This window comes from Lycorma delicatula, chromosome 6 (assembly GCF_047948215.1).
Source record: "Lycorma delicatula isolate Av1 chromosome 6, ASM4794821v1, whole genome shotgun sequence".
Taxonomy (NCBI): Eukaryota; Metazoa; Arthropoda; class Insecta; order Hemiptera; family Fulgoridae; genus Lycorma; species Lycorma delicatula.
The window spans coordinates 165319996-165345726 of NC_134460.1; the positions used below are offsets into that span (position 1 = coordinate 165319996).

Consider the following 25731-nt stretch of genomic DNA (forward strand, 5'->3'; position numbering starts at 1 on the left):
TTCATAAATAATTATAAATTCTTAAATATAAACACATAATAAGGTAATATTTTTTATTATTAATATAAACACGTAAATAACTTAACATCAGTATACATGATTCATACTTATGGGTGCCAAACAATGATCTGACAACCCTCTGACTCCTAAAAGGAGCTCCAGAAATGATATTACACTTCAGACTGAAATATGCATAAGCATAAAAATATTTAATAGTGAAAACATACTTAGCGCTTTATTAATTCTAATGATTCCAAACAAATATATATCGATAAAACTAATATGTTCTTAAAATGAAGATTTTTAGAACAATTATATACCTACAAAAGTTAGAGACAGAATTTTTATGATCACCTTAATACACATGGACATAAAGAAAATCAAGAAATAGATAGTAAATTTGAACATTTAGAAAATTATTATATTTTCAAATATAAACATAAATATACTTTTACGAATAAATAGGTAAATTTTGAACGTGATGAATTATATAAATTGGCACACCTGTTTTAATAGCTAGAAAAACTGCAACCATTATTTAAATCTGTTGATCATGATAACTACCACATTTTAAATGTAATAGTAAAGCAGTAAATATTTCATAACTGTTGAATTGATGGTTTTGAAAATCCCTGTATATGTGTGTATTACATAGTTCATATATACTTGTATATTTATTTATATGTATACAGGTGTATCACGAAGTTCTCCCGGGACTTTCATAACCCTGTAAAAATAATGATAAAAGTTCATCCTTTTTGTGTTAACATGTTAAAGAATGATATAATTAATAATCATACTTTGACCGTAAACCTTTGATATAAAATTATCAGTGTTCTGGAAGACATTTAACTAAATGAAGTGTCAATATCATCAAAGTAGTTTATAATCTTGAAAGAATGTTAGTTAACATTTTAGAAATTTCTAATATTTTTTGTAAAATTTGGTAGAAATAATTTTAACAGATGATTTGGATAGGGTGGATGGCTGTAAAATTTATACCTATGCTGCTTATAACTGAGCAAAAAGAACTTAGCATTGCTGGTAACCAGTGATGCTAGATTTACAAATAGCGATTATGATTTTCTTAAAAGAATAATAACTGATTATGAAGCTCAGAGTATGACTGACTATATGTAGAAAACAAAGGCTCTATATTTGTCACTAAAGTGGAAGTCTTCAAACTCTCAGTTAAAGAAAAAGATAGGTAAAGCTCAAAAAGATGGCGACATTTATTTTTCTGCAGTTAAGTTTTATACCATACTGTCATGAAACCTGAAACAATTATTAAAAATTATTAAGATGTTTTCTGCCTTCTTTGTGGTGCTGTTTGTCACATTTACTTTAGATCTGGAGAAATCAAATTAGTGGTATCTTCATCATAACAATGCTCTTGCACATTACCTTAGGTCAGGTTTTTTTTTTTAATTGGGCAAGCATAATTTCTAAATATGGCTCTATGTAATTTACAATGGTCTACAAGAGTTTTGTCACATAGATCGTTTTGCCTTATTCTTATGAATTTTTTGATGCTGAATCCAAATATGATTTTAAATTTGTCCTATGGGGTTCTTAATTTTTTTTTGTAATTGTCACTTGTAAAAAATGAAAATTGTTTAAATTATTTATTTTCCCTATTAACACTAAAACTTGTAAAGATCTACTGAGAGTCTGTGTTTATATTAATGATAAAATTTTAAGTCTAGTTATTTATAAATGGCTCAGAGTGGAATAATCTGAAGGAGTGAGCAGTGTGATTAATATGCTATTACATTCATTCATTGTACAGTGACATCAATACTAACCGTTTACAATGATTCATTCGTTCTAGGAAAAATAAATTTATCACAGTAGTTTGACTTAATTAATAGCCTTTGTAAATGTGATGATAATTATTTAGCCATTTCAATCTCTATTTTTACTTTGTAATACCTATACCAGAGAATCAGTTTCTTTCAGGTTTTTATGAAAATACCATCATGAATTGTAATACTCATCATCAAGTATGTATGTAACACTCATACATATTTTTATTTTTTTTGTGTATTGTTACTAATTTATACAGAAATATCTTGTAGATGTATAAATCATTCTAACAATGTTTGGAACGTGTAAGATAAATTAACTTTTAAATCTTAAAGAAGAAATATTGCTACTTTGGTTAAAAATTCATATGAAGTCTATTTTGGATATAAAATAGAAGGCAGCTGGCCAAGTTTAAAGCTGTGGCATATGCCTTTTGCTGTTCCTGTGATATGGACAGAATCTAAGGAACACTTCACAGACAATTATTTTTGTATCGCAAAAATCAAAGCCACCACAAGTAAATTCAATAAATTTGTTGCATATTCTAGTTCTCCTTCAGCCATAAGACTTATTCCACACCATGAAGCGTTAACTATTCCGATTCTGACTGAAACATGAAGTTTAGGAGAAAATGTTGGCAGTGTAAAGGTAGAGTGATTTAGAAAGTAATGAAGAAGAAGACAATAAAATTTTTCAAGATGACAACACTTAACCTCACAAAATTACTCAAACAGAACTTAATGACCTGGTTCTTGACCTTAATTTGTCTCAAATATAATCATAAGTTGCTGGTTTCCAGGCTAATGCTGCAACCTCCTTGAAAGTGTAATTGAAATAAGATTTTTCTTTGTTCGGAAGAGAATTTCAGTATCTCTTCTCCTTAAAAGATAATATAGTACCTGCAATGAAGTAAATTTTTCATCGTATTTACTAGGACAGCATCTAATCTTATGAAATTGAGATTACTTATGAATTCCTCAGAAATGAGTTTAAAAGTTGCCCTTGTTCATAATGGAAATGAAAAACCATAAGTATTTTTACTTATTTGGCACAATTGAAGGAATCATATGATAATATGAGATTTTTACTGATGTTACAGAATGAAAAGTATTCTTGGCACATGTATGAAAATGTAAGGCCATTTTATTAAGACAGCAGCTCAATTATACTAAGTACTGTTGTTTGTTGAGCGATGAGACAGTAAAGACAATAAAAACCTTAAAAAAGACTTAAAAAAAACTGGCTTAAGAGAGAAGTACTCATAGGTGGGAGAAAAGTAGTATTTGTCTAAATCTTGTGAATCCAAAGAATGTGTATTTTCACCAAAAATCAAAGAAGGAATATTTTTTGAACCACAGATAAGTAGGCAAATGAAGGATTCCGCCTTTGAGAGGAGTTTGAATCAAAGTTTGAGTAGAATTGGCGAGTGAACGTCTTGAAAATTATAAAAATATTGAGATGCAGTATCTTTTTAAAAATATACATTTGCATTCACATTTGGATTTTTTCCCACTTTACATATGTGATGTAAGTAATAAGCATAGATAATAATTTCACCAGGATATGGAAACACTCTAGGAAAATAGATTCCAAATTTGCCTGTCGGTTACTGCTGAAGATTGAAAAGGTATATTCCAGAGGTTGAATACAGGAGAAAACTAAGGAAAATCTCATATAAGTAAAATAATATCATAGCTAGCTATATAATTCCTTTAAAAAAATGTTTTTTAAATCCATGATACTAAAACATCCTTCCTTCTATTCAATTTTGGTTTGCAGATTTGAATTTTGCAAAAAAGTATTATAAAGGTGTGTATTAATAAGGCACACTTTATTATATGCATATGTAGCAAAAAAACATTTTTTTTTTGTAGACCAGTGTTATCATTATTGCCCAACCTGAAAAAACCCACATAAGGTGGCTCTCAGACCGGAGCAGCTTGGTACGCGAAACAAGCAATGAGCAATAAGTAACATGCAATATCACTTCGAGCCTGCTCTCAAACTGGATCAGAGCAGCAGGGTACCTGAAACAAGCAATTAGCAATAAGTAACATGCAATATTGCGTCAAGCCTGCTCTCACACTGAATCAATCAATGACCTATGGTTAACAACAAAGTAACCTTGTTTCCACATTATTATAGTTATTGGGCTACTTTATACTTTTGCTGTGAAAGCTATAATTATGTCATCTGATGTTGATGTTACAGTGGTACTTGCGAAAAAGAAGGCAAATAAGGAAATTACAGAATGTGTGGTACAGTACTCTTTGTAAATCAGTTTTCCAACTGCTGTAACGGTGAGAGGCTGCATTGTTGACTTTTGTGCGGTTGTGTAACGTTGTGTTTTTCTGCTTCGGGAAAGTTCTAAATGGCAGAGTTTAAAGAGCAAAGAACCTGCATTAAATTTTGCTTCATGCTTAAAAAAACTGGTGCAGAAACCCGTTGCATGCTTGCGGAAGTATTTGGTGATAATGCTATGAGTAAAAGTAAAATTTTTTGTGGTACAAACGATTCAAAGATTGACGAACAACAGTCGATGACGATGAGCATTCAGGAAGACCATCAACAAGCCAACACCGGAAAACATCGCGAAAGTGCGAGAGGCTATTGTTGCAGATCGTAGACAAACAATCCATGATGTTTGTGCAATCGTACAAATGTTATATGGGTCCGTGCAACGCATCTTGTCAGATAATTTGAACATGAGATGCATTGCTGCAAAATTCGTACCGAGACTGTTGAACAGCGACCAGAAACAAAATCGCGTAGCTGTCTGTAGTGAATTGAAAAATTCAGCAAGAGATGACCCTAACTTCATCACCAACATCATAACCGGTGATGAATCATGGGTGTATGGGTATGACCCTGAAACTAAGCAGCAGTCATCGCAGTGGAAGTTGTCAAGTTCACCGCGGCCAAAAAAAGCACGCCAAGTTCGCAGCAACATGAAGTCCATGATGATTGTTTTTTCGACATCAAAGGCATTATCCATAAAGAATTTGTTCCTCTTGGTCAAACTGTCAATGGGATGTTCTATTGTGAAGTTTTGAAGCGGTTACGTGAAAGCATTAGGCGCAAATGTTCAGATCTGTGGGGTAACAACAGCTAGGTTCTGCACCATAACAACCCGCCCGCGCACACATCGCTAGCCGTTTGGAATTTCTTGCCATCCAAAAAGATGGTAGTGATTCCCCACCCATCCTATTCGCCTGACCTTGCCTCGTGCGACTTGTTTCTCTTTTCGAAAATAAAATTTCAATTGAAAGGCCGTCGTTTTAACACAATTGAGGAGATTCAGGAAGAAACGCAGAATGTGCTTCTAACACTTCTTACACTTGCAGACTTGCAGGGATACATGGAATTATGAGAAAAACGCTGGGATCACTGTACCAATACCCAAGGGGATTACTTTGAATGAGACAGTGGAAATTATGTTATGGTAAGCTATTTTATTTTTATGGTGAAATTCCCTGAACGTTTGGGTAGCACCTCGTGTATATATATATAGCATAGCTCTGGTGTGAAACTCCAGACCCTATTCTAATGTATACATACTGGAAGCAACATTATCATATATTGCTGGCTGCTAGTTGCACATTGCCAGTTGCTTCAGTCTGAGAACCACCTAAAGGACACAGTCTGAAAGAAAAGGATATTTTGACAGAAAAATGAAGAGTAGAATACCACTCTGAAAATTAATACTTTCAATTGTTTTTAACAATGAGAAAAACATTGAACCAAGTGTATTGTGTCACAAGGAACACGATCGTTACTTTAACATATTAAGACTTGATATGTTAAAATAACATTCCGACTTATTCAATACCAACTATTATAACTTCTGAAAAATGTTCTTTGTGACTCCATAATGCACATGCAAACTAGTCATTTGCTGGTCACATGATTTTTTTCTAGTCTGTTTTCCAAGTGTACAACCCAATTAATTATTGTCACCATTTGTGGTTGTTAAATATCTATATTATTACATTTTTTAATAACATATTTTCTTTGCTTTTTTTCAGGCAAACCTACCACAGAGAAGGTAAATTAGAAGATGCTAAGTTATGTGACTGTGTTCCTACTACATTTGAAATTCCAGTAAGTTAATACAGAATTAAAAATATTTTTTAAAAATGTAATGTTTTCAGTAATGCTTAACAGATTAATGAAGGACCACAAAAAAAAATCAATTTAATCATGGATTAATCATAACTATTGATCTTGACATACCACAATTTCATGTTATTTGAACAAAATTAAAAACATTTAATTACTTTTCTATTTTTTAGTAGGTTAGCTTGATATGAGGTTATTGATTTTATTTAAGCCAATAATCAAATAACATGAATTACTTGGCACCAAGGTGAAGTTTTAATTCATCATCAACCACCAAATGGAGAAGACCAAGAAGACAGAAGAAGTTCCCTGGCTGCTTCAACATGGGACCTCCCGGCGGATGTCAACTTCCCCAGCAGAGCAGCAGACCTTGCCGGTCCACCAAGGGAGCCACTGCTATATTCCCTTTACAAAGCCTATAGGCTCCTGATGGACCCGATATTCCCTACATTCCCTCGATGGGCTGAGGGAACCTAAAACTATACCCTATATGCCCTAGATATCACAGCCCTCTTTGGAGGATTTTGATCATTCTGTTTCAAATAGTTTATCACTGTTGAATCCATAATTCCACAATTCATTTTGCTGTAGGTTAAAAAATTCATGTAAATCCTAGGATTTTTGGACTCAGCTTTTCCAACTAAGGTGTGATGAAGATTACCTTCATTAGTTTACACCTATACTAAAAAAAAAAAAAAAAAGGCTGCTCCATGTTTGAAGCAAAAGTATATCAACTTTTTATCAATATAGTTGGAAATAGATTGAGAGTAGAAACTGATCATTTTGATTTTATCTCTGCTGGATTTAATTGTATCTGTGAGTTTCTGATAATTACAGTACTCAGTTTTTAGTTTGTTGCCTTCTTTTTTTTTGTAACAAAAATTAATTTTCCATTAATAAATGGAAATATTTTTTAAAAGAAATTAAGCTGTGTTTTAATCTTAGATTTGTTTAAACAAAATAATAATTCTATAAAATTGGGAAATGTGGCAATTTTAATTTTTGAATCATTGATTAATATTTTCAGTCATTTTTTTTTTTGTTTTATGTGATGTTCCCACAAAAGCTTGAAACTTGTGCTTGACATATGGAAATGGATTTTTGAAAGCGCTTGAAAAATGTCTTGCCTGACTAGGATTCAAAACTGGAACCTTCAGATGAAAGACCAAAATGATACCACTCTGCCACGGAGATCAGCAAAATTCCAGCTGAATAATCTTTATTTTGAAAAATAATTTATTAACAAAAAAAACATATCTTACTAAATCAAATACAATTTGAAATAACTGAGTGACAGTGGAAGTAGTTAATGCATATCAATCCTCTATATACAAAACAGGAAAAACTAAGACTGAATTTTGAGCAAGACTGTTTCCTCAAGTATGAGGAGAAAAATAGGGCTTATTGATAATAATCTGTAAATACTAGTACTTTTAAAAAATACATTTCTATTCATACTAAATTTAAGAGAAATATCTATTTCTATGTAATAAAACTTACTTGATTAAAAAAAATGTATGATATGATTGAACTTTTTTTAGGTTTTTTTATAATTCATATTTTTTTTAAAATGCCATATACATAAGACTGTTAAAACATAAGTGACTGCTTTGACTTTGATTCTTTAGAATATACAATTAAGAACTGAAGATCTGTGTAACAGTTTGAATGTTTGTAAACTGCTGCTGTTATTGAAGTATTCTCTAAAATTGAATACTTTTCTCTAGAATCTTTATGTTGTAACCTTGTGGTTACAAGCTTAAATGAGTTTTGGTAGCATATGAAAAGTGCTGCAGATAACAACACAGATCATCCTTAATACCCATTATACTGAATGTGTTTTGAAATTCTGTTGACTGATTTGAACTATATTAATCATGTTAAACGCGATTAAAATTGAACAATTTCTGCCTATATTTCACTTTTTAAGTAAATTATTTATGATTTTAGTTACTTCATTAAACTAGTACCTAACTTTCCATTCACACAGTTTTGTAATTTTATTGTATTGTTTTTGCAGAACGAATATCATATGTTTGTTGAAGAATACCGAAAACACCCTGGGTCTACATGGATTGTAAAACCTGCTGTTGGTTGTAAAGGAAGAGGAATATTCTTGTTTCAAAAGTAAGTTTTAAAATATATTATCTTTTTGATATACACTTCCTTATTAAATATTGATTTTTAAACATCACCTTTGTATTTTTTGGTGTTTGTTTATACCAGTGGTTCCTAACCTTTTTGATTCATGGAGTCTTTTTAGAATCCTATTTTTTTATAATTCTATGGTAGATGCCCTTTTTTTAAACCTTTGGGACCACCGTTAGGTATTGCTTCAGAGGATGAGATGGATGATTTGTAGCATGTGAAAATGCCAAGCCTGACCAGGATTCAAACCCAGGATCTTTGGATGAAAGGCCGAGATGTTATCACTTGCGCCACGGAGGCCAGCATGGTAGACTTCTTAGAGCTGCCTTAGTATTACAAGTTAGTAGTATGTAGGAGTAAGTTAGTGGTATGTAGTCAGTTTACGCAGATGGTAGGAGTAGAAAGAGGAGATAGTAAAGGAATGTAAAATGAGGATATCAAAAAAGTACACAATGTCCATGCAGTGAAATTATATTTTAAAAACTTTTACTACAATATCTCAATTTATTCTCAACTATCTCCAACAAAATGTCAAAACTTGGCCATACCTAAACGTTCTGCCAAAGTTCAATAAATTAAACCATTTGCAGTACAACAAATTTTAGTTTACTTATTTTCTAATTTTTGTTTCTTATTCTTTAATTTCATTTAATTTTTATTTATTTTATTATCCTGGAATGGCTTCAGAATCCTTAGGGCTCTGCGGAGCACAGGTTGGAAACCACTGCTTTACGAATATATGATTTATAATTAAGATCACTAAACTGATTGAGATAAAACTAAATATTTTATTTTTATCGCAGTTTTAAAAAATGGTTTCATGCATCAATTTACATGGCCCAACTCTTTATAGGAAAAATATTTTTGTCGATATAAACCTTTCTATTGTTATATTATAAATTACTCAAATATTAATTCAGTAAAAGTAGACAAAAATGAAGTTCTTAAAAGGAAGTAATTAAACATTTTTTTGTGACACATACAGTTTTACTCTAATTAAAGTTTAAGGAGTCCTGTGGGGAATGGGAGAAGACAAAAAGGGGTATAAAGGTACTTTTTTGCAAATATTTAAGAAACTGCTTATTTGAACAACAAAAACACAAAAGCATTTTGAAAGCTAAAATCACTGTAATTGGTATAATTGCAGGAAATTAAAAAAATAACCCAAGTTGACATTTAGTGAAAAAAAAACCTTAAAACACGTTTGTAACATGCCAATTAAAACAGTAAATAGTAATCATTTAACAGAACTAATAATCATTTTATTTTACTATTGTGTTTGTTGTACCTCAAAATTGGCTAAATTATTAAGTATGGAAGAATCAGTAATTTCTTAAAAATATTTTTTTATGAAAATTTGGTTTCAGCTGTGGAATGAAAAAAAGAAGTCTATCTAACTTTTTCTTTAGTTTTAAGAAAGGAATGGGCTGATGAAATGTTTAAAGGTCTAAATATAATAAAATAATTTTTTAGGAGGAAAATCTTCAATGTTAGAACCCTTAAGGCAAACAACTGTAGGCAATAGGTGCCTATCCAACTAATGATCCCTTGGGAGATAGGTAGCATGTACAGTTTATAAATTAATTTGTATTGATCAAATTGCAATTAAAAAAATTATTTTTTGTCAAAAAAATAAAGAACAGACCAAAAGAAAAGAAACTGCTCCAGTATTTACACACTGAAATCAAGAAAACACATGGCAAAATATTTCTCAGAACAGCATGAATGAATATATATATAAAGCCATATAATAAAAAATAAGTGTAATTAAAGTCTTTTTAATTATTTAAAACATCAACTAAATTCAGTATTATTTCAAAATTAACCAAGTAATACTTTTATTTAAAAGAAAATCTTGAAATGGTTTAAGTAGACTGGTATGAAAATATTTTAAAAGGTTTGAAAATTTATTAAAAGTGACAACGAAAGCATAATAAGCAATTTCTTGTAAACCAAACTACCATAATTACATAAGAAGAATTCTGTTGTCTGATTTCATAAAGGTGGATATTATTATTTTTACTTTACCAGCTGTAGCAATAGCTACATACATTTTCTATAATTATAATGCAAAAGAATATAAAAAAGATTAAAATAAATTGTAAAAAATTTACAAAAAAATGTTTATTTATGAAGAAGAAACTAAATTCGTTTAATAAAGATATCGCACATTTACAGTGTAAATATAAATTGAATTTAGAATTTTTAATTTTACAAATATTGGTCAACTAACTCGTACTTATGGATGGACACCAAACACAGATCTAACAGCCCATTTTTGTATTTTGAAAACTCATTTTGACTTTTTAAGGAAACGATAACATATAATAGTATATTTTAAATAAGTGACATCATCATGATGGTTAAGAGATATGCTTTAAAACAAGTCTAACTTAAGATGGTGATTGAAAGATCTTTGAACAATTAGGTACACTCAGATTACACTGTTTGATCTAAACAAGAAGAATTGAAGAAGTAGTAAACAAGATGGAATAAAATATAAAAAGAATTGCTTTGTGGTTAGTCAGCAAGTTTATATATACACCTTTTTTTATGATATATACTGTACAACTTTGGATTTATATGCATCTATTTTGATCTCAACATCTGTAATAGCATACTGATTTCCAAAAAATCCAAAATAAGTTTGCGCCATCATCATACTGTGATGGGAAGACTTTAAGGTAACCATTATAGTCTACCTTTCCAACAATTCATCTTCATGGTTTTTTTTTTCATCCAGTGGTCAACGTCAAAAGATATGATAATTGATCTGTGCTCACTGCTGTAAAAGTCATCATAAATAGACCAATTAAGACAAGTGAGTAATCTCGATGAGGATAAGGACAGGTCGATGTTGGACAATGTACCAGATGATAATGACATGACATGAATGTGTATGATCCATCAATCAGTAGACAGAGGTCCAAGTCATGTCTCACTCAGTTTATCACATTTCCTTGATAGGAACAGACTGATGAGCTCCATGAGATATGGTGCGCATTAAAATCTCCTACTATTAACAACGGGGATGGAATTTGTGTGAGGAAATTTGACATACCCTCTAGGTATGTCAAATACCTAGAGGGTATGTAGAGTAGAGCATCAAACTCACAGTTTGGTGAGAGATACAGATTGCAGATATATAATTTGAAGGAGACATAGATTTTTATAGTGACAGCAAGGGTGAGGCTAGTTAGTAGAATCCTTATAGCTGACACCTCGTCTCACATGAAAATAGCAACTCCACCACTTTCTCTATTCTATATGTGACAGTTGTATCACTCACAGATATAGCCCCTGACTATAACTGCATCTTGCTGCAGGAAGTCCGTTTCTTGAAAGCACATTATTAAAGGTTCTTATGCATTCATCAATACTCTTAACATCTTCATTGAGGGACCAAAGATCTTAAATGTTCCATTGGATAATGTTTATAAATAAAGAGAAACTACAAATATATTTCCCACGAGTTCATCCTGTATGAAAGCTATCAAGCATTATAACCATGAGAATAATTTAATTAGTTAATTATTAATTTATTCAGATAAAATTTTTCATTTTAATAAAGTCTGATGTCTTGGGGTTGATCGGATCGTTAATCGTATCCTCCAGCATATGAGGTAATGAAGGAGGAGATTTTGAAAAATGGGAAGTCGCAGATGAAAACCCAGAGGGGTTATATGTGTGGGTTCCCTTAACAGGGAGCTTATTAGATGGCTCACTGCCAATTGTATTTACACGTGCCCATAAATGCAAAAACTTGGGGAGAGGAACTTTCAGAGGGATCCTGCTAACTGTGATTTCAGTAGCTGCAATTACCGACTCATTTTAGTCAGCTCTGAAATGGTGGCAAATAGGGAAGCAACTTGACCAGATAACATCTGAACAAGTTTTTGAGGCTCACTGCACGATCCACATTGTTAATTATCTGCATTTCCAGTGACTTCTCTTGATGTTGTGGTGGCAAAAGAGACATCTGGTTTAGTGAGGTTATGAGAGTTTTGCGTCTTCTCTCTGATTGTTTAGCTTGCATACAGAGGCTAGAGCTAATTACTACTGGGTTCACCCAGGTGCCCAGAGGACATCATTCGAGACTCAGTATGTAGAGCCATTCACCCATCAGCACGATAGTTTCCACCATCGGTTGTTTCGTTTCATAAGATTGTAACACCGCCGAATGTAAATGTAAGAAGAAACTGTGAAGGATGTTGTGTAGCTCTGTAAGAGTATATGTTGTAATTTGTTTAGTATATGAGTAAAGTGTAAACTGTACAGCAGCTTAGGGTGTAGAAGAAAGAAAAGCAGCATAGGCTAGAGCTGTGGGGATGCCAACATCCAAGTCATAAAGAGTAATACTCTCCATAAGGGAAGTTTGATATAAGAATCCTGCAAAATGAACAAACTGATATAACGGGTGCAAAGGCTTGCATTCATCTAAGGAAGTTCTTGTTTAAAGAGTATATGTTCCATTCAAATTACAGATGCTTTGTCAAATGTCAAACGAAAACTATAACAAATGACGAACAAGTTGTACATGAATACTTTGAAAAAAAAAGAAGAAAAACCATGATAGTACTTAAAACACACAACAGTAACTTTCTCTGAAACTACAGGACATTGAAGTTAGCAACTTATTGTAATCCCAGAGGACTGTTCAGTGCCAATAATCTTCAATGATTACTGGTGGCGGTCATCAAAAAAATCATTGGTAACACATTGTAGAAGCTGCATATAAAACAAACTTTGAAAGAAATTTTGGAAGCTTATAATTAGAACTGTTAATATTTTAAAGTGTAAAAAATAATAAATATATGTTTCAGAAATTGTCAATCCAAAACAGTTCCCATGGATTATTATTTTTTTTTTATATGGTTGGGGACATAGGTTAATGATTTTTCATGTTGTCTAGTGATAGTCCGATATGCCCCTTTGATATAACTACCATGTATCAAACCATATGTGTATTTAGATGGAAATTCAAACTAGCATGTAGAATGGTCTAATTCTTAGTGAGATGTGGCCAAAATTAACATTTTTGAAAGTTTTAAGTACAAAGTTTAATTTTAATTTATTTTTCAGTTTTTATTTCACTTTGAATGGAAGTTCTTTACAGCTCCACTTGGGTATACAAACCATTTATGCATATACAACCATTTATTTAATGGATTTGCAACCACTGATTATGTATTTTTAAAATGATATTTTATTTATAACTTTAAAACTGTTTCTTATAATAAATTTTTTTTGCGATATAATATACTCAGCTCGGTCTACTTTGTTTTGATGAGATTATTTATTACACCTTAGTGTTGTTAATTTTCTATAATTTACATTATTATTTTTATAAGTTTTTCTATGTACTTTTGTGTCTTTATCTTTTGCTGTTATTTTTATAAAAAAATAATTATCTTTTATTTAAACCCCAGCATTATTTTGTTTCTGTTAAACAATATTTGTAGAATAATGATACATCAGCTGTTTGTTTATTTTCTCTTGGTATATAAAGTTGCATTTTAAGTTAAAATTATGTACGACTCCATGTTTTAATAAAAATACATGGAAAAAAGAGTGACATAAGTTATGGAATTTCTAAACTAGAAAATCCAAATTGTAATGGTTTTTATTGTGTTTGAAGACTTATTATCATAGTTAATGTTCTATTATTATGTTTTTTCTCATATTACTTGATAGACATAAAAATCTAATAGAATGGAGGAATCAGAAATGTAAAGATGCTGAGGAATCTGGACAAGATATGGAGACTTGGGTGGTTCAAGCTTACATTGAAGATCCCTACCTAATTGCTGGTAGAAAATTTGATCTAAGAATATTTGTGCTCGTTACATCTGTAAGTATTAATTATTTGCTCTACTTCTTTTTAATCTTATAGCTTACCAAATCATGCAGTTCTACAGTTATATTAATCTTAGCATGTCACTGGTAACTCCATAAACTTAAGTCTAAACACCCTCGAGAAGTGTTCAGGTGAATGTGTATTTTGTTATCGATTAACAAATGTGGTACTCATCAAAATTTTGGTACCAATATACTCTTAGTTGTTGAAAGAATCATAAGAATGTAAATGAAAGAGTTAATTGTTTGTCTCCTGGATATAGCGCATTAATATGATTGATACTTATTAGATTATAATTAATTCAAATAAATTTTATTTGTCATAATTACATTGTATTATTATTAAAGATTTACTATGTATTTAAAAAAAAAACTTATTTGCAAAACATTGTTATGGAAGAATATCTTGCATAACAATTAATAAAAATTGCTGAATATGAATTTAGCAAGAAGTAACAATGACTACTGTGTGCAAGTCTTCATCTTTGATGGAGAATGCACAGAGTTTTGTATATTCTTTAATTTAGTAATCTCATTTCTAAAACAAAAATTTTTTGTAGTCTTTTTTTCAGTTAAGAGATTTATATACTTCTTTATTAACCGTTATAATTAAATTATGTTCCCTTTTGCAGTTTTTTCCACTGAAAGCATGGATGGCTAGAGAGGGATTTGCCAGATTCTCTGGGTGGCAGTTTTCATTAGCAGAATTAGAAAATCCAATGGTTCATCTAACCAATATGAGTTTACAATTACACGCTTCAAATAGTGAAAAGCAGGTATAATGAAAAGATAAAACGAAGGTACTATGCTTATATAATTCATATTTAAATTAAAAAAGAAAATATTCTGGAGTAAACAAAATAGATATGAATTTTTTTATCAGCCAATTCTCAGGAGTGGTCAGCCTGAATCTATTCATGACTACACATTTACTGGTATTTTTACAATTACACACCAGACTGTGCACAGATGCCTTGGCATCTATGAAGAGTACTGTTGACATCATCACTGTGCTGTTACTCTGTTACCTGGTATACATAAATAAAAAAAAAACGATATCAGGCTGAAAGAATGAATTCAATTATACTTGGAAAACAAGGGACAATCATTCAGCTCTTGCTTAGGGTCCTTCATCATATGCGAAATACTCTTTTCGGAGATCCTGTGAAGGGGGCAACCTGGTTCTCATATGTTTTCCACACTAACATAATCAACATTTTTTCAGCCTGTGGTTAAGATAATAGGCTGAAACCTGTAATGGACATTAATCGATCCTTAATACACATTTTAACATGGGGGTTTCACAAATTAATATTTATTTCAACAGAAAAAAAATTTTTTTTTTTGATGTCATGAACTTTAAAAACTTACCTTTTTGTACCTATAAAATTGTTTTAAGCAATTTTTTGTTAAACCAGGAAGTCAAAATGTTCATTACTATTGGAAGAATATACCCTGAAAATTTAAAGTAAATATCTCCAACCGATTTTGAGAAAATGTTCCTTTTATAGAAAATTATTAAAACGTAACACGTTTTACTGCTAGACCTAATACGTCGACATATTAATTAAACTTTTCTACAGGTTTAGGTAAGTTCATAATTCCTCAAAATACTCGGCTTGCAGCGACTGCTTTTTCAATACAAATAAGAACATACCCTAACCTAACATTCAAATCAAAAATTGTTGTGGTACCCCTTATTAACATTACTTTCTGAATTATAAAAATGTGGTTTAAAATCAGTTTTTACAAACTAAGCTAAAACTATAAACCAACCCACACCGACGTACTACCTCTCATGTTATACCAGCTTTACTACAATTTTAACAGAAAACAATTTCGGATAAAACACCACAAGATAAATTTAAATTAAAAATTGGACTTTAATCTGTATCTTGTTCAAAATCAGAAAAGTCTGTCTTCGAAAGTTTTCTTTATAAGAACTAGGAGTAGTAATGCGAGAAGTCTTACTCGTACTTGGTTAATTAGGCTCAACTGGTATGTTTATCTCATAATAAGATATATTACTATTATTTTTCTTTAACACAAAAAGTTGCAAGAAACAAATAGGACGAACTTAGTAAAAACTATACTGAATTCTGCAACAAAAACACAGATGATGAAGTTGAAAGTCAAGCAATTTGATAGGGCTGCCAATGGTAAGTAAGAAAAGTTCTCTTTCTATAAAAAAAATTACATTTTTAAACAAAGAGGATCAAAACATATTTTAAAACTGTGGACATGTCACTGAAAAGCAGAAAAAATATCCAGTGTAGTATTAATTAAAAATAATTAATAAAAAAAATAAACTAACCCCAATCTACACCGGTAATATATCATCGTACTCAGAAAATACAGGTTAATTAAATTAAAAAAATTAAAAAAAATATTTCGAAATTTTTATTTTTGAGGACCAGGTTCCCTTAATGAAGATGAATTATAAAAAATAATTAACATACTTGCTGAGTATGCTTATTGCATATTCCATGTTAGTGTACGTCGAAGAGAGCTCTAGTGAAGGAATACTTTTTTTCTACTTAGCCTCCGGTAATTATCTTTCAGATAATACTTCAGAGGATATGTATGAGTGTAAATGAATTGTAGTCTTGCACAGTCTCAGTTCGACCGTTCCTGAGATGAGATGCTTAATTGAAACCCAACCACTAAAGAACACCGGTATCCACGATCTAGTATTCAAATCCGTGTAAAAATAACCGATTGAAGGAAGACTAGTGACTTCAAATTCACCTCACCAAACACCCACCATCCTCTTTACCTAATTCTCACAATTACATTCCCAGCCAGCACATACGACTCCCTCCAGAAAGGGGAGCGCATTGCTCCTCGAAACACTAGGGCCCCTGAAAGGCGTATTCCTGTTAGGCCGAAAGGCGCTAGCACCGAAAGAACTTCAGGAGACGGACTGAAGGGGAATAATGCCGAAAGAACGAATCCACACGCGCGTAGTCTCCCATGATAATCCTCTGTCAATTATTTCTTACCGTTCTAAAGGACCGGAACGCAAGTAACAACTCCGTCCGTAAATAAAACCCAAAAATCTATAACTGCCGCTAAATAAATAATGATCCGCCCGAAAACGAAAGACACAGCAGCAAGCGACATTCGTCCAGGCTCTGCCGATTAGTTGGGAGATAATAAACTCCCACTATCCTTGCGTTTCGTTCCGTTTCCGTTAGTGTACTTACCGAGTTCATTATATTTAGTATGCGTGCAATTTATTTAGAATGCATGTCTACTATATATTCTCTATTCTGAATATTAGTAGATCCTGTAATATTTTTAATTTCATTGAATATAACTTTAGAAATAGTCCTTTGTCATTTCTAAAGAAATAACAAAGGACAGGTGGAAATGACTTTTTTCAATTAGTTTATGACTATCACATCCAAGAATCCAAAAATCCATATCTGTGACTCTTTCTACAGGTGGAACAGTCTTCGTTTTCTTCGGTGCAATTACACCTACTCATGGCCAACTGTTTGCTTTCTGGAGTATATGAGAATGTTTCAATTATTGTTATAAAACATCGAATAAACTCAGTGGAATCGTGTTTAAGTCTAACACCCTCAAGAAGTGTTCAGTTGAATGCGCTTTTTGTTTACTATTTAACAAACATGGCATCCATCGAACAGATGTTTTGGGTTTTCATACCCAAACATCGTGTAAAATGAAGTGCATATGGTCTGTCAAGATATTTGAAGTGTTAGTAAGCTCGCATTGCTTCAGTCAGGGAACATTTAATACAACTTTGAGGAGTTTTGTAAGAATTTTGTCAGTCATTCCACGAATTGGTTTTTGGGCAAGCCGAGCGTTCATAGAATTTATTTTTACTTCCTTACTTAATGTTAAAACTGGTAAAACTTACACATAAGTATAAACATACAATCATACAATCTGAATAAACATACAGTATAAAACAAAATGAATACTGTTATGTTTTTAGCCGAGACGACTTGTGTCCTATACAGAAATAGTAGATGATGAATAATAACAAATTTTATAATAACTGAAAATGCGGAGATAAACAAACATGCTTATGACAAAAGTTTATTTATAAACAAGCCGTTACGATATAGCCTACATAATGGATGTGGCTCAACATCAAGGTACTGCTGTGAAATCAAACATAATTAGAATATCCTTATGATTTGTTTTAATTACTACTGTATATTAGTATATTGTACCCAAATATGTTGTACAATGGTAAATACAAATATTGGACTGTCATTTGGAAATCCCCACCTATCAAATGCACCTGTACATTTTATGTTTGCTTTTTAAAAAAAGGTGCAAATCATATCTAAGTAAATACAGTAATCTTTTTTTGTTTTATTTTATTAGATAATACCATTAAATTACTCATTTTTACATGTTAAAGTTTATTCTGTGCCTATACGGTTAATTTATATTATCATTAGTAATTTTATAATCATTTTTCAGGGATGTAAATGGAGTATGAGAAGTGTACGTGAATTTCTAACCGCAAGACATGGGGCCCAAAAAATTGAAGAGTTAATGCAAAAAATCGGTCAAGTCGTTGTAACAAGTCTTTGTAGCGTACAGTCATCAATAATGCAAAATAACCAATGTTTTGAGCTGTACGGTTATGATATACTCCTTCAGGCTAACCTTAAACCGTACGTTTGTAATCTTTTTCTGCATAGTTTAAATTAATTACTTACTAGTTTTTATGATAATTTGAATGCTTTAAATTTATAATGGTGAAAATGGCTTTTATTGAAAATTTACCTGTACTCTTAACTACTGGCCATACTCTATCCACCTGTTCAGGTGGAATGGATATAATGGGTGTCAAATTGCTCAAGTCGCTGATAATAAAAAACTTAACAATTACATGAAAGTTTAAAATGGATTGTATTTTACAGGTGGCTTATAGAAGTAAATGCATCACCTTCAATGAATCCTACTGACTCAGATGATTATAATTTGAAATATAATCTTATTCAAGATGTCCTTAATATTGTTGATGTGGAAGGAAGGTAATATAAATTTTTGCTGTCTGTGATGAATAATATTGTTTTTTGTTCACTTTAAGTCGTTATTCATTACATTGCCGGGTATATCACAAAGTAGTTGAAACATTTCAGATGTGATAAACTGATAAAATTAAAAGAAAGATGTTTCTTAAAAACATAAAAAAGTTAATTTGTAACTGAATTTGAAAATGTTAACAATTCTTATAAACAGTGAACTCTTATGAGAAACTTGAATGATTCAAATTCAACATTATTATCAATCTTAAAATAAATAAAATCCATTTTTATGTATGTATGTTTATCGCCAATCCCTTCCTAAACCATAAGATTGATTTCAAACATAGTTATTATTTACTAAGTAAAAATGTTGTGGAAGATATTCCTACTGCAACCGAGTGGTGGAGTAGTGAGCAGCAGGACTTAAAAGATTACAAAAGCTTAAAAGTATAGAGCATTTGAGAATATTCTAGAATATTTTTGAACGCTATGATGTTTTGGATATTTGTAGAACTTCATAAAGGTTTCTACAACATTTTGGAACATTTTGCAACATATAGAACATTTTATAACTGGAATTTCTAGACCAATCTGGAATTTTCAAAATGTTTGTAGAAGATTATGGAGCATTCCTGAAATAGAGAAGACCTCAAAAATCTTTTAACAATATAAAAAGAGATGTGAGCAATTAATAATCGCTTCAGTTTCAACTTAAATGTTTGTAATTTAAGATCGAAGTGGGGGATATAAAACTTAATTTCTTGGTAGAGAGTGAATTCAGATCATATTGTTTAGTGAAATTTTGGATAACATTATCAATGAGAAGCGTATAAACATTAGCGTAGTAATTTGACGATGCCTAAAAGGAAACGTAAGCCCTTCAGTCAAATTCAATTGATAGTGAGTAAAGCACAGCTTTTGCATACATACAAAACAGATGATCAACAACAGCAAGCTATAGGCTGTGAGGAAACATGTCAGAACATTGCGGGTGGCTGAATTTGAGGACCAACGTGAATGTTGTCTTCAAAAAATTCGGGAGAAAGCTAGCACATTGTGGGCAGCTGAATGGCATTCCAAGTTATTTCTTGATGGTTTTCCTTACAAAGAAAACAATACAGCAATCATAAAAGCATGATAATTGGGGAAATGAACCGAGTATATAAGTGCTATTTTTCCAAGAAATATAAAGCAAACCTCCTCGGGTATGTGCTGTTGCAGTGGAAAAGTCTGTCTACAAACACTCAAAACGTATAATTTATAAAACTCTCTTACTCATCTGGGACTACTACAGAATCAAAATATTTCCTCAAGAATATGAGGAGGTACAATTCACATTTTAAAATGACTTCATTCAAAGCCTCATCCATTGTTGAAGAAAGTGTGTATGTGTGTATGTATATATATATATATATATATATATATGTGTGTGTGTGTGTGTGTGTGTGTGTGTGTGTGTGTGTGTGTGTGTGTGTGTGTGTGTGTGTGTGTGTGCATATGTGTGTGTGTGTGTGTGTGTGTGGTGTACAGTACATTGATGTTAAAACAAAGTATGGCAATCCTTACATATTTTTTCAAGAGTCAAGCAAAGAAAAATGAAATTTAATGAAATCCTCCTTCAAAACTATATATTTTTCAGTATGAGACAAGCAACCCCCCCCCCCCCCTAAGCTCCCACAACAAAGCAACTGACAAATTTTAAATGGAAATGGTAGAGTTTTGATAATCCATTTAATGAGAATTGAAAAGTATGAATTTTGATGTAAAAAAAATGGAATGCCAAAGAATGGGTTGCTATTCTTTGTTGGTATATGTATATATATTTTACATATAGGAAAATATAAGTAGCCTACAACGTATACTCTATATATCTTATACGGAGATAAAAGTATATAAATACAAGCAATAAAATATAATTATATTTTTATTTTTATAAATTATGTAAAATTAATAATTTTAAATAAATAAATAATTATAAGTATTTATAAAATTATAAATATTAACATATACTTTTTTTATACATATACTTTTTAATATATTATTTTTCCTATGGCCTGTAAAAGTTTTTAAAGATAATTTATCTATTTGACCTTTAGTATATTATATAAATCTACTAAAATGTTTAAATATTTTTCTTTTATAAAATGTTTAATTTTTTTTAATTAAAAAAAAATATCTGAAACTTAAGAACATTCAATATTAACTGAAACATTGAATTAGCCAAAACATAAAACTAACAGAAATAAATCATAAATGATATTTTGTTTTTTTATGTTATTAAAAATATGAATACAAAAACCCTAATGCAAGATACTCTTAAAAGTGACATAAATAAATCATTCATTATTAATGTTGTATTATTATTAAAACTCTGCGCAAATCAAAAATATTTTATATTTAATGTTATTTATTACTTACAAGGAGAAGGTTTAACATAAGGCTTACCTTTTGTATAGCATAACATCTAAGGTATTTTTGCAATGTATAGAAGACATAACTGTATGTGCATTGTAAATAACAATATTATAAATATTCACAGATTAAGTTGTGTGAGATATGTTCTTACATTTTAAAAATAAACAACCGATTTTGAATTTGGATTTAAAAACCAGATGTAGGATTCAAGATTTTGATTTTGAAATCAGATTCAAGATTTTGGATTTAAAAACCCAAATAAAATTTTCATAAAAATACTTTTTAACACTTTAGAAATAAAAGTAAATAATGTATTCTACCTATTTAGTATAGCATAAAAAATGGACAAAAACCAACTAAGATTGAACATACATAAAAACTCAGCATTATGAGTGATATTGACATTGGTCTGCAAAACAAAAAATATCTTTCTGCTATATGCATTCAGTAAGGTGCATCTTATAAAATTTTTTTGCACTGATTTTAAATCTAAACTAAAATTGAAACCAAGATTGTGAATGTAGGTTTTAGTAACACGGATTAAAAGAAAACCTGATTTTTTAAAGGAATGATATAGCTACAGTGTGATGTTATCTTACCTGCTTTTATTTAGTTTACTCCTGTATTCAGTCTCTAGAATGTCCCTTTTCAGCCTCCATCAGTAATCTGCAAGTATATTCAGGCTCCATTTTCTCTGGTAGCTTGTTTCCATTGCTGAAAAGTTCCTGGTGAAAGCCATCATGCTCATCACATATTTTGCCAAGATTAGCTGGAAAATAGTCACATGAATCCGGCGTATTTATTTTTACAGACATACTGAATCTCAGTTTTTATTGTTTTCATGAAGTTCACTCAACTACTCAGTTTATCGCTATAGTTCCCAGCCTTTGATGCTTTTGATTTTTGTAATACAAAAAAAACAGTCTGTCAGGCGGTCTTCAGGCTCTTTCCATACCTTAGGTTTAACAAAAGATTATGTTGTGGCTTCCCACTTAGCCAGCCAGTTTGTAAAGTTACACAAGAATCAGGGCTTATCCTAGGTGGTAGGCAAGGTAGGCTCATACAAACTGTGAACTAGAATGCAAAAAATATATATAAACACAATTCACAAAAATAAAGTTCAATTACTTGAATCTAGAAAATAATTTTACTTATATTTATTAGTACAATAATATTATTATTATTGTACTAGTTTTGCTTATTGTTTTAAAAGCATATTTAAATTATCTCTGAAAATAGTAGGTACTAGTTTTAGTTTGTAAGTTCATTGGTGTCAGCTTGTTAAAAAAATGTAAATTTTGTCTTTCAATAAAACAATTTTTCTGTAAATCTCTTTTTGTATTTCTGTCTTAACCCAATTAATGTAATTTTTCTGGTTAACATGGTTCTTTTATAATTCTGTTTTTTTTTTTTTAGATTTTAAAGTTATTTTGAAGCTTGGGGGTGGCAATTTTTAGGTTTGCCTATGATGGAAAAAACGCTAGGGCTGAATCTGCAAGAATACAGCAGATTTGAGGAGCCTAAGACTTGTTCTGATCTCTTATTTTATTCCTAAAATAAGTTCATGAGATTTTTTTTAATCAAAGGAATAATATTTGTTCTTTGAGATTTAGAAGTTAATTCTCTACACAAATAGCAAAAGTTATTAGAATGATTTAAACAACTACGAGGCAATTTTAAATAAAGAAAAATGTACAAAAAGCAATATATATATATATATATATATATATATGTTGTACACAATAAAACAATACATGGATGTATCATAATAAGTAGGAATAAAACAAAAGACCAAATAGCAATAGAATTGGCATGAAAACCAAAATGAAATCACTCCTCTGGTCTGGGTTATTTCACAGTAAAAATAGTGATATTGTAAATACACTAGCAAAACAATGAAATGACAAATCAAATTATGATGTCATTAATAAAGGCTATTAATTAGTCCATATTATTGTGATAAATCTATTTTTCCTAAAAGGAATGAATCATAGTAAATAGTCTTATCATTATCATTCCATGATTTAATACCATATTAATCATAATAATCACTCTTACAAATAATTCCCCTCTGAGTCATTTATAAATATGGTCCTTTATAAACATCTTTCATATCTCATTACTCATAACTAAGCTTTACAAGTTTTTACTCTTAATGGAGAAAATAAATCATTTTTAACAATTTTTTTTTATGAGAGACAAAAAACATAATGAAGCTCTTAAGACAAATTTTGAAGTCACATTTGAACTCACCATGAAAAAATGTATAAGAACAAATCAAAATTACCTCTGTAACAAAGTTCTTGTAGATTCTTCTCCTTCATCCTTCTGGGTGTAGGTGAATCATCTGTACAGATCTCAAAAGAATGCCTCGATGTGCCACCAAAGCTACTTTGATTTTCCCACCTCTTTTCAACCGATAGGTTTGTTTCCCCCAACCTTTCATCCGACATCCTCTCAAGGTGCGCCAACCATTTTTGTTTATTCTCTAAAATTCTATCTTATATCTTAAATATATCTCCTTCCAGTTATCATCATTTAGAACCTATCCTGTCTTTCACAATTTTTCACCGATCTCAGAAACTACATTTTGCTTTGTACTAGGTGCCCTTGTTCCAAACTATTACTCCCATCATTTTATAAAATTTTAGTCTGGTCTCTTTCATAGTATTCTTCGTCAGTGTTCACCGAATTGTTCCACACATTGACTTGAACTTATTCAGTTTATGGTCAATATCCTGATCAACATTCTATGTAATTTCCCAATCCAGGTAAAACAAATGAGATACCTGCTCTGTTAATTAGTTAAGTATAACGATTTTCATACGGACTGGTTGTTTCACCAAGAAAACCATAGATTTGGACTTCTTTGTAGAAATCGTTATGTTGTGCTGTAGCTGTGTACAGCTCTTTGAAGCTCATATTAGTTCTGCTGAATAATAAGTTGGGTGTCAATGAATAGCATTGTACTTAAGTTTGTATTGTCCACAATAATACCTGGATTTACTTCTACTTTTCCTTTCCTTATTATATATATATATATAATATATTAAGGAGTGTAGGAGATACACTGCAGCCCTTGCATACACCTTTCTTAATATAAATCATCCAAAAATTCAACACCTATATCTCTTATTACTCTTGTGTGATAGTACATACTCTTAATAACATTCATGAGGTGTTTTGGAGTATGGTCTTTTATTCATGATATCCCACAAAAACGACTTCTTGACTTTGTCAAAAGCTTTCTCATAATCAATTAAAGCAAGGAGCATCTCTAAATTAAACTCTCATCCCTTTTCAATTAGTATTTTTAGAACAGATGTACTGTCAACACAGGATCGTCCTTTGCAAAATCCTGTGTATTCCTGAAGTAGTAACATATCCATGATATCACGTAGTCCTTTATTAATAATTTTCCTATAAATCTTATACATTGTATTAAGCAAACTAATACCTCTATAATTCAAAGCTACAGTTTTATTACATTTGTAAAAAGTTAAATAACTTTTGCTGCTCTCCACTCATCTGGAATTGTACAGTACATCCAGCACATATTAAACAAGTGCAGTAGCCTAGACTTAAAAAATGTTCTAGCATATTTAATTAGTTCTGAGCTTATTCCATCAACACCAGTTGCCTTTTGGTTCTTCACAGACAAAATGGCTTTCTCCAAATCATCAACTGTTAATGGATCTGCACTTTTCATTTCTTGTATCTCTTTTGCAATTTCATCACAATCTCCAGGTCATATCGTAGATTTTATAATGCTCAGTCCATTGACTTTGTGAAATTAAATTCAAATTTACAGCGTCACTCACCATTTTAGTCAGATGTTTCATTATTTTGAATCCAATTTTTTTGACATCTGTACACATCATATTCTACATTACTTATAAACCTGTTCTATGATTGGTCATACACTTTAATGACAGTCGTAGCAAAATCCGTTCTCTAATCGTCTAAATCTGCTGTTCCTTTGAGATTCTTTATTGTTTCTGTGGTTACTGCAATGTTAATTTTCTGACCCTTTAAGACATAACACAGGTCAGTTTCTTTATGGGCCAAACTTTGTACGTTCGAAGTTGTGAGATTCAATAATTTTATCCCAAAACTTTTAAGTTATTTCATTCCATGTTTGTGACCATTAATCCTGTTTAGCTTTTCCCCTTTTCCTTTCAAGACTTTTAAGTAATTAAAATTTCTCCTAAAAGCACTACTAATGCATTATAGTATACGGTGATGGTACTGCCACCTATAAGGGTTTCATTTAGAGACCGATCTCCTAGGCTCTTCCACCCTCTTCACCATTTCGAACCACCTTTGAGACTGTTGACCAGTTTTCACCTGTAACCCTAAGCAGGAGTCCTTC

The 25731-nt window shown here is 31.1% G+C and overlaps 1 protein-coding gene across 3 annotated transcripts in view; it reads left to right on the plus strand.

Annotated features, from left to right (window-relative positions):
• The window catches only part of LOC142326472 (putative tubulin polyglutamylase TTLL9), a 388004-nt gene that overhangs the window by 355223 nt on the left and 7050 nt on the right, over positions 1-25731 (plus strand). For all 3 annotated transcript variants that reach the window (XM_075369043.1, XM_075369046.1, XM_075369044.1), the window contains 6 exons: positions 5832-5907; positions 7946-8052; positions 13768-13924; positions 14562-14705; positions 18391-18587; positions 18837-18950. In XM_075369043.1, the coding sequence (XP_075225158.1) occupies positions 5832-5907; positions 7946-8052; positions 13768-13924; positions 14562-14705; positions 18391-18587; positions 18837-18950 (795 nt within the window). The remainder of the gene's footprint in view (positions 1-5831; positions 5908-7945; positions 8053-13767; positions 13925-14561; positions 14706-18390; positions 18588-18836; positions 18951-25731) is intronic.